The sequence below is a fragment of the Ambystoma mexicanum genome, chromosome 1p (assembly GCF_040938575.1).
Source record: "Ambystoma mexicanum isolate Mex_15411 chromosome 1p, UKY_AmexF1_1, whole genome shotgun sequence".
Taxonomy (NCBI): Eukaryota; Metazoa; Chordata; class Amphibia; order Caudata; family Ambystomatidae; genus Ambystoma; species Ambystoma mexicanum.
In genome coordinates, this window is record NC_090921.1 from 147,203,625 (window position 1) to 147,214,797 (window position 11,173).

General features: G+C 46.5%; 1 protein-coding gene across 1 annotated transcript in view; it reads right to left on the reverse strand.

Annotated features, from left to right (window-relative positions):
- The window catches only part of LOC138567288 (C-type mannose receptor 2-like), a 74,071-nt gene extending 67,414 nt beyond the window's left edge, over positions 1 to 6,657 (reverse strand). Inside the window, exon 1 of the mRNA XM_069645344.1 lies at positions 6,602 to 6,657. Within this exon, the coding sequence (XP_069501445.1) occupies positions 6,602 to 6,638 (37 nt within the window). The 5' untranslated portion in view covers positions 6,639 to 6,657. The remainder of the gene's footprint in view (positions 1 to 6,601) is intronic.
- Between the last annotated feature and the right edge of the window lie 4,516 nt (positions 6,658 to 11,173).

The window sequence follows — 11,173 nt, forward strand, 5'->3', positions numbered from 1 at the left end:
TGGAAAAAACAAATTTAAAGAAATGTGCATAGATACTTTCAGTCCCTGTCATGTCACTTCCCATTGCGTCATAGTCCCCCCTTTTCTTTTTTTAAGGACTTGAGTCCTGAGTTTAACATTATCTGATATTTTATCAGGAATTATAAGTTGCATATGTTTGTTTGTGTATTGGTGAAAAAAGTGGCTAGGATAAGTGAAAAGTGAGCAGCATTTTTTTGGGTGGGATGAATAGTTGTGAGATGGAGTTCACACATTTCAGATTGGCTCTTGACTTGTGTCCTGCATGAGCCGACATGAACCATTTTATACATTTCTATGTGAGCTGCAAAGAAGTTTTGAAACATGACCGCATCAACTGCAACAATGTACATTTGGTCCCTTCTTTTTGGTTAAATCTGCTTTATTTCTGGCTTTTATACTTTAAATAAAGATGCTACATTAATTACAGTGAAGAGAAATAAAGGTATAGAATGCATTTAAAATGGTGCTTTATTTGTTTTTTAATAAGTGTGTTTTTTGAAGTTTGGAACATGATTTATTAAATAAAGCAACTATTCGCTTCATATTCGGCTTCGGCTGAATAGTTGACAAACTATTTGGTATTTGGCCGAATACTAAATATGCTATTCGGTACAGCCCTAGTTTTGGCTAACATCTCAGAGTTCCCTGTTCACTATAACTAGGGTGGCCTCTTAAAATCTGTCCATCAGGCCAGATTACTGAAATCCAGCTTAACCTTGGTGCATGTGCGGTGGTTCATGCAAGCGTGCGTGTGTGTGCGTCATCTCGATCCAAGACATTTTGCCATATCTGGATTTTCCAGGGCATATCTTTGTAGATCAACTATCTTTCTTGTTTTGGGAGCTCTTCAGCTATCCATAATCTCTTTATTTGCATTTTTCTTACAATTATCATATAAAATAGCAGCCCTTCGACTGGTTTGGAGTTAACCTTATATTCATTTTGATGAATACATTTACCTTCTTCAGGACACATGCCACTTATCCTTGTTACCAGACATGAGAAAAGCATATGTTGTAAATGTCCTTCCTTACAGCTGCTTTTGTACATCGGATAATTTTGCCTGCTATTTGGGACATTTTCAGCGAGTGAAATACAGATTATTAAACACAGAGGAATGGTGTTTCTTATATATGTCTCATTTTGTTCCTGAATTCTATAAATTGTGTCTCCTTCCTTTCTGGGGTCTATATGCCATATTCCTCTCCAATATCTGCCTGTAATTCTAGTGGCGTAACACACACTTTGGGAGCCCCCCTGGAAGTCATGCTGAGGCCCCTTTCACACACAGCTCCTAAATAAAGCTTGGGACGTGCCACACTCCAGACCGGCCTGGACCACCATGCGTGCGCACATTGTCCATGATGATCATGCTGCTGCAAGGGGACGCGCGATCTGCGCTAGTTGCAAAATGCATGTTTTTTGACCAAAGCTTAAAACTTTCACCTAGTGTAGAAACAAGGGAGCAGTGCCTGGCCTCTGGCACACAAATGTACTAGCCACCAGTGGTGGCTGATGAATTTTCTTATTGGAGGGGGGGTAAATATTTGCCACAAGTATTCAAGGGAGAGCGCGGGTAGTGAGGGAAACCCAACTATCGAAGAATGGCTCTGGGGGTGCTAGGCGGTCACCCTTGAGAACCTTTTTTAAATAATGGGTTAAAATGGTTAATTATACACCACACCTGTTGTGAAATGTGGGGTAAAATGCAAGGCAGCGTGCAATTGGTTGCGCTGGGTAACTCATGAAAAAATCCAATAGATGCAATTCACCACAGTGTACAGGAACATTTCCCAAAGTATTTTTCTGCCTTTCTCCACAATATATGCGGTATAAAAAAAACCTTTCATGCTTGCTGTGCCCATATATTTTCATGCTGGCTGCACCACAATATGCCAGTATTCCCGTATAAGAACATACTCATATTTGGTTTGTGGAAAATACCAGTAATGATACTATAAGAAAACATGTCCAAGCTGGCTTTGCCAGTATATGCCGGTTACTCCATGTAAAAACATACTCCTGTTGGCATTGACATTAAAAATGCCATCACAGAATAAGAAAACATGTCCAAGCTGGGTCCAATGTCGGCCAGTCTAGACATGGAATTACACTTATCAGCTTGCTTTATCATAGATGCTCAGTAAAAAATGTAATGCCACAGTAAGAAATAATTAGGCTGGCTGCACCAAAATGGTAGTTTAGCCCTGCAATAACGCATACCATGCTTGCTTTATCATAGATGCCCTGAAATGTCATCCACAATACGCAATGACTAGATTGGCTGCACCAAAATGCCAGTCTCACCACATAATAACACACATCAAGTTGTCTTTGCCCATAAATGACAGTAAAACATGGCATGTAGCTTAGAAAATGTCAACAGTGCTCCCCAGATCCCCAAGTGACTTGCACACATAATCTCATTCATACCCATTCATTCACCAGTCACTCACCCAATACACATTCACTCACACATGCCCCCTGAACATTCACACTGCATGCTCCAAACATGCACCCACAATCACATTCATTCCCACTCACCTACCAGTCACTTACTCATACACCTTCTCTCACATTCACTCACACTGCATTCTACACAAGCATCCACCCAGGGCATTTACACACACACACACACACACGTAATCGCATTCATACCCATTCACTCACCCACACACTGTCTCTCCCATCCACTCACACTGCATTCCCCACACATGCACCCACCCGTAACATTCATGTTCACATTCATACACATTCACTAACCTGTCAATCACCTATGCACCCTGTCTCATCATCACTCACACTGCATTCTACACGCAGACATGGGCACCCACCCACCCAGAATATTCAGTAACATTCATATTCATTCACGCACCTGTCACTCACCCATACACCGTTCACATTCACTCACACTGCATTCTCCACATGAGCACCCAAAACATTAATTCACGCACTGCATTCTCAATCACACGACAGGCACAATCACCACCCATACATACGTGCACCATTCACATGGACACAAGGATTAAACATGCATTAATACATACATCCATTACATTAAATACACAATCACAGCATACACGCACTGGCACATATACATGTATTTAAAAAAATGATTCTTTCCTTACCTGGTCCACACGAGCGATGCTCCTTCCTTCCCGGCCTCTGGCTCAGGCGCAACACACAGACAGGAAGCAGGGAGTCTACTTCCCCTCTGACATGCACAGTGAGTGTGCCAGTACCGGAGAGTTTCATTCCTGCGCCAGCTGCACTCGGCCTCGGCTCAGCCCTCACCCTGACTGGCCTCATTACGACCCTGGCGCTAAGTGTTTAATGGTGCTGTAAAAGGCTGCGGCGCCGTTAAACACCTAGTGCCTAATTACGAGGTCCCTTTGCAGGACCCGACCTTAACGGCTGGTTTCACCAGCCGTTAAAGTAGAGACCCGCAAAGGGACCTTGGTGTTTATTATGGTACCGCAATTTGCAGTACCGTAATTAGCGCCTTCCCCATTCCCATTGAGCCCTATGGGGCAAAAATGGGAATGGGGAAGGGCCATGGCGGCATGGGGAATTACCGCCCCACCAACCTCGGAATGGGGTGGTAATTCCCCATTCCGCCATGGCGGACTCCGGCATGGACCATGGTGCTATTGTAGCGCCGGATTGAAGGTGAACTGGGGACCCCCTCTAGACCTGGGGCTGCGTGGGCCCCCGTTACACCAGTGCCTCTTTCAGTTTGTCTTGTCTATCCAGAATTTCCATCACTTGCCTGTGATATAGAGATGCTATGTTCATCTTTACTCCTCAAAAATAAAGCTGCACTCACAGTTTAAGATTAACAAATACTAGTCTGGCTTTTCTATCCCTGTTTCAAATCATTTGCGTTGTTTGTATTTAAGTATACTCAACAGGACTTCCAGACCATAGTGCAGCCCTTGCGGTCTCACACATCGATGGGAGAAATGCCCTCCGGACATGGCTCCCAGCCACTTACTTGACTCCCCTAAAAGCAGTCCACCACGCTGCAGCATATCTTATTACGCGTGCACAGAAATGTGACCGAATCACCAGTCACCACCATCCTACGCGAACTACATTAGCTTCCTCTCCAGGCGAGGGTACTGTTCAAGATTGCATGTGTCATCTACAAAGTAGTCATGACCCCGGGCCCATGATCCACTGGCTCAGGAAGGCCGCTAGCCCCCAGGGTCGATTCGATGAGCCAGGCAGGGCATATTGGTACATCGGGTGCTCTATAAGCTAGGAACATTTACAGGGCACTTTACTCAGCTTCCAGAGTCTGGACCACAAAGCAGGAATTATATCTAATGCCCATTTCTGTCGACCTAACAGAAATGGTCCCACACTTTAGGATTATCATCTTGCTACCTGTACAGTGACACTCCTTTCTGTTTATATGTAATCTCCTTGCAAATGGGCAGGGCCTGGGGAGGGTAAGAGGGCACTACATTTGTCTTCTTTGGCAGATGGGGTCACTCCATGCTCCCGTGGTGGAGCAGGTAGTTAATCACAGCAATCGGGCGCTGATGGTAAAGCATCAGCGCCCTATTGTAATGAAAACCACCTCGCTCCTGCGCTGGAGAAGGGACGTAATCACTGCAATGAGGCACCGATGGTAAAGCATCAGCGCCCTATTGTAATGAAAACTGCCCCGCTCCTGCGCTGGAGCAGGGACTTAATCACTGCAACGAGGCACCGATGGTAAATCATCAGAGCCCTATTGTAATGAAAACCGCCTCGCTCCTGCGCTGGAGAAGGGACATAATCACTGCAATGAGGCACCGATGGTAAAGCATCAGCACCCTATTGTAATGAAAACCACCTCGCTCCTACGCTGGAGAAGGGACGTAATCACTGCAATGAGGCACCGATGGTAAAGCATCAGCGCCCTATTGTAATGAAAACTGCCCCGCTCCTGCACTGGAGCAAGGACTTAATCACTGCTATGAGGCACCGATGGTAAATCATCAGCACCCTATTGTAATGAAATGCGCCCGATCTCATGCTGGAGCGCCTGGTGCCAGCACAAGCGTGGGGTGTATTTACTTACAATAGGGCGCCTGCTGTGCCTTCACACACCATGCCAGCTCGGGGAAGCCCTTGAAAGTCTCCCCCTGAACTGGTGTGGTGGGGGCTAATTTGGCGCGTCAGGCGGCTGCCCAGATCACCCACGCCTAAACCGGCCCTGAGTACTTGCAATAGATACATGCGCATATTCGCCAGATTGAGCAACAGTCATATAGTCCTTCTCCTAGTGCACTTCGAACATCATGTGCACAACAGAAACACACATTTCCAGCAGGCGAGATTGAGCTCTGCCACCATACACCTGCAAATGCCCAGCACACCTGTCCTCCTACTCTGACTCAATCCATGCGAAGATCACTGCCTGCCTATTTTCCATCCATTCTTGGATACGTTCTCCTTGCCTCCACCTTAATTCCTCCAAAATTGAAATTCTCTGCTTTCCTTCCAACACTATTCCTTCTCCTGTTCCTTTTCCTGGATTGTCAATTCCCCGCATGCTCATATTCTAAGTGTTATTTTCTTTTGTTCTCCCCCCACATCTCTAACATTGCTCGCGCGTGCCGGCCCGTCCTTTTCTAACCTTCAATGCCCCTAAATTCTTATTTCCAGGGTTTTTCCATGTCTTGATTCTTGTTCAGCCCTCTTGCTTGGTCTACCAGCCTCTAGACTTGCCCCAATCCGCTCTATTTTCAACTCCTCTGTTCATACGCTCTTTCTTCTCTCTCCCCACTCTACTCTTTCTACTTCCCTGCAGTCAATTTCATGGCCTACTCTTTACCTTTCTACGCATGGTCTACAAAGCTGCGCATGGTCTTGCACCGTATATGATCTTTCCTCCTTCATCTCATTCTATGTTACTTCCTGATCCTTACGTTCTCAATCTCTGCTCCTCCGATCTGTCCCCAAACCTCATAGTGAGCAATCTCGCTTCTACTCCTCCCTACACACGTCCAAACACTGGAGCTCTCTACCTCTTTCCGTTCGCTCTTCCTCTACCCTTTCCATTTTCTGCTCATCTCTCAAGGCTCATCTGCTTTCTTTTCCGATGTAATTGTTCTTCCTTTTAGTTTTTATTTGTATTAACTATTTTGTACCGGCTACCATTGTAAGTCTCTGAAGGATAGCTCATAGGCAACACAGTCACCTTTGATGCAAGACAGACCCAGTGCAACATGGGTTCGATTCCTGGGTCCGTGCTTAGAAAACTCTTTGTATTAAGCACTTTATAAATAAACAATTACAATTGTTCAGCTTTATAAAATAAATTAAAAATCACCACAAAGTCATGTAAATGATAGAGGTGTGCTTCCTAAACCCATGTAGCATACAATGATATAATTTTGCACTCTACACTGGCCAGGCGTGATTATTCACCACTCCCATATTGGAGAATCTCTCTACTAATTGCAGTCTGTGACACCCTCGACAACAACAGCAAACTAAAGAACCCTTTCCTTCTGAAAGAGTCAAAAACCACAGCCTTTCCCATAGTCAACTTCATTGGTTTTAAATAACATAGAAATTGACTTACCCACACAGCATGCGAGCAGTTGAACGGCTGGCCCCATAGCCAATCACAGAGAAACTGATGGGGGAAGTGGAAAGAAACAGGAGTGTCATGTGACAGGAAGTTTAACTGCTCAGGAAATATTCCCCCTCACCAAAGCATAGTTGCCAACATTCCGTAACCAAAAAGATGTAGGAATTTTCAAGTTTCAAAAATAATAATTTGCATAATTCAAAGGAAACTACAAAACATACATTGTTGGCCCCATTGAAGCATTCTAAAATACACAACCCATCAAACAGCACAACATGGAAAGATGTTCAAATGTTAAAAATGTATAATTCTGAATGGTAAGTTAACATTCACAGAAGGTAATCACACAGAGCTGGTAGGTAACGTTTGCCACTGCTCTGTAGTAACAGCCCGGGCAGTACATATTTATTGCAAGTGGAACACTGAATGGCATGGAAACTGATACCCCTCTCAGTCTGGTAGGCAGATGCTGTGTGATATTGGCACGCTCTGCCACTTGCTTTCACTGGTGGTTCACCTGAGGCCTGTCCCGGCCAGAGTGCAGGACAGAGTCACGCAGCTGTCAGGTCACTGGATTGGTCTGAGTCCAATCAAAGTAATCACCTACCAGCCCACTGTACAGACAGACTAATGTGCTGCGTGCTATGTCCTGCAGCCTGCCTTAGAGTCACATAAATTACCTGCCACTGTAAAAAGCAGTAGGGTCTGGCACTGAAATCTGTAGGCGGTAGGACTGCTTAAAATGCAGTAGCCTACTGCCTAAATCTGTAGGGTTGGCAAGTATGCCAAAGAGTGACGGTTATGTTAACATTGCCTAACCTTCGGGTCTCACTTTCAGTTCGGTCAGTTTGTAAAATGTCTCATCTTTCGCACATAAATAAAATATAAACATGTTTCAGAGTGCAAATTCATATTAAAGGTAAATATCAGAGGAAAACAAAAATGTCACCCTAACTTACAGACACTAACTCAGAAATTGATTATTTCCATGAACCAAACCAAACCAAACATTCCTGAGAAGATCTTTCAGTAACAGCATGAGTCAAAATTTCACACATCCTGAATCTAACTTCCAATTGTCCACCTTAAACTTCACTTTGTTAGTTGAAAATTCCTAAATTCCACCAACCAGCAGAATGAACTATGCTTCCGTTCAGTGATTTCTGACGTCGATTTGCAATTTTTCTTTTGACTCCTTTGGATTTTGCATTTTCAGAATCAAAATTCTAGCTGATCGACCATCAAACTGTTTAATCGGACTTCACTGCACCATATTTGAGGGAGGAGGAGCCCAAAGCCGATGTCAACCCTTATGCTCTGGAATATGGCTTTAACGCCCCGGCAGGGGGGAGGACATGGCCGGTAACAGCCCGCCAGCCCGAGACATGGTGGAGGGATGTGGGCTGTTACCGGCCATGTCTGCTACCCCGTAAACCCCGGGGCATGAAAGCCATTCGCATCCCAAAGTTCATCCGGGCTGCAAATGGCTTTCCTTTTTCCCCTCAAGAGAGAAAGAAAAGAAAGATGGCCAGTCCCTTTTACATTTCTATGGCAGTGGCTGGAGCGGGAGGTTGCGGCGGCCCGAAGCTCAAATCTACGGTCCTGCAGGAAAGTGTGGAGGGAGGAAGAGGTTTTGTTTGGTTTGATGGGGTTGAGGGGTGGGCAGGGAACAAGAAGAGGCACTATGTTGCCCCCCCACATTAAAAATAATGGCGCCACCCAGAGAAGAGCCTTGGGTGGCTGGAACAATGGCCGGAGAATGTATACTGTTGCATGCCACTCTAGCCACCTGATTGGCTAATGACCCTACCCCGTGTGCAAATTAGTTTTGATAACTTTGCAGTAGCCATCATATGCAAGGTGTCTACCAGCACACCGAGAGCGGTTGGCTGCCCTTTGACAGCATTACAGGCCCACACAGCGCCCACATGGGTCTTCACCTGCAGGAAGAGCTACGTTTCCAACCTATACGTTCCCTCTTCCTCGTGTGACAGGGTCAGGGGCTTGACCCTACTTAAGGGTACAGGACACCTCCCAACCTGGGGTAGATGACCTACCAGGGCGTATGCTAGAGCTGATGTTACCCCAGAGGCATGGCGAGGGTGTTGAGAGGGGCACAGTCACTGGACCTCCTCATTGTGTCTTTTGTGTTGCCCTCAGTGCTGCCACTTACAATCACACAATGCCTTGTCGTCTCCCTTTTGCTTTGTTGCAGGACTACAGGGTCCAGGAGGCCTGGCAGCATTCAAGAACCACAACCAACCATGGGAAGAAACTGCCGTCCAAGATATAACAGCGGGGACTCTGGCACCTATGACAGCCCCCCAAAAAGCAAGGAAATTACTCACTGAAGCTCAGCAGAGACAGAACGCCAAACAAAGACTGCGTGTCCAAAAAGCAAAGACTGGTCAACGCGCCATGAAGGAAGAAGGGGATTGGCTGAATAGAGCCTTTTAAACTGTTCCAAACGATGTCCCAACACAAAGGAAAGAGTAGGAGATTGGCTACTAGAGTCAGGTGGGAGCAGGAGCCAATGGAGGGGATAGGAAAGGGAGAAAGCAGGAAGTCACAGGTATAAAAGACTCAGAGGAGTTGCAGAGTGAAATGTGCTCTGGTGGAGTCGGGAGGTGTGAAGGTGGACCGAGAGACCAGGTGGAGTGAAGTAATGTGAAGTGGAGTGCTGAGGAGTGTGGTGAGGTGGTGGATGCGAGTGCAGGTAAGAAGGTGACTACACAAGAGAATAGTACAAGAGAGAGAGAGAGAGATATGCACTATTTTGGCATATTGTCACTAAAACCCCCTGAAACATCATTTCGAGTTCAGACATAACTGAAGCCACCTGTGACACTCATCAGAGACCTTATTAACTGAGCATGACCCCATGTCTTGGAGAAAAGCAATCACCCAAAAGGAAATCTATAGCCCTCCATTTCAACTAAGGGATAGGGACCACCGCCTGTGCTTAAAAACTGCTGATAGAGCAGCAGCTGAACTTTCCATAGGCAAACACACCTAATGATCTGAGAGCAGGGGGGGAGGCATGGAATGCAGGGAGAGTGACTTAAAAGTCTCGGGCCGATAGCTCAGGGGCAACGTGCTTGCATCGACAGCAAAACAACACTGAACAGCACCGGTTCAATTCCCGGGTCCTCGCTTAGAATCCTCTGGGTATTAAGCGCATTATAAATATCATATCATCAACAAGCTTTGGCAATGCCAATAGTTTTGGCGTTCGTAGGTGTTTTTATCTGTATTTATTATATTTCGGCTACTATTTATATAGTATTTGTAAAGATGATTGGAGTCGAATGTGGTTTTAAGATAAAACATTTTATTGGCAATATATGTGAAGAACAGTTTAGTTTACAGTGCAAAAAAGTAATATGAACATGCTTTAAAACGGTAAAGCCTTGAGTACTATAAGCAGGAGACCGAATGTATTTCCGAGGTCTCCCTCCTTCCCACACACAGCGCCATATATCCCAGAATGCACTGCTTCACTCCCATGTATGTCACCATAAGACGCCATGTGTGTATTGCCTCACTGTGTGTGAAGCGCTTCAGTGGGGTCACGGGTCTGGGGTGCACAGCTTCGTTCTGCTCAGAGTCCCTGCACAATGGTGTGCACTACTTCCTGCTTCACCAAGAGCAGACCCGAGACTACATGAGACTGCCAAAGGACGCACTCTAACAGGCAGCCTGAGACTGCCAAAGGACGCACTCGCAGCCTGAGACTGCCAAAGGACGCACTCTAACAGGCAGCCTGAGACTGCCAAAGGACGCACTCTAACAGGCAGCCTGAGACTGCCAAAGGACACACTCTAACAGGCAGCCTGAGACTGCCAAAGGACGCACTGTAACAGGCAGCCTGAGACTGCCAAAGGACACACTCTAACAGGCAGCCTGAGACTGCCAAAGGACGCACTCGCAGCCTGAGACTGCCAAAGGACGCACTCGCAGCCTGAGACTGCCAAAGGACGCACTCGAACAGGCAGCCTGAGACTGCCAAAGGACGCACTCGAACAGGCAGCCTGAGACTGCCAAAGGACGCACTCGAACAGGCAGCCTGAGACTGCCAAAGGACGCACTGTAACAGGCAGCCTGAGACTGCCAAAGGACGCACTCTAACAGGCAGCCTGAGACTGCCAAACGACGCACTCTAACAGGCAGCCTGATACTGCCAAAGGACGCACTCTAACAGGCAGCCTGGGACTGCCAACGGATGCACTCTTACAGGCAGCCTGAGACTGCCAAAGGACGCACTGTAACAGGCAGCCTGAGACTGCCAAAGGACGCACTCTAACAGACAGCCTGAGACTGCCAAAGGACGCACTCTAACAGGCAGCCTGATACTGCCAAAGGACGCACTCTAACAGGTAGCCTGAGACTGCCAAAGGACGCACTCTAACAGGCGCACTCTAACAGGCAGCCTGAGACTGCCAAAGGACATACTCTAACAGGAAGCCTGAGACTACCAAAGAACTCACTCTAACAGGCAGCCTGAGACTGCCAAAGGACGCACTCTAACAGGCAGCCTGAGACTGCCAAAGGACGCACCTTAAC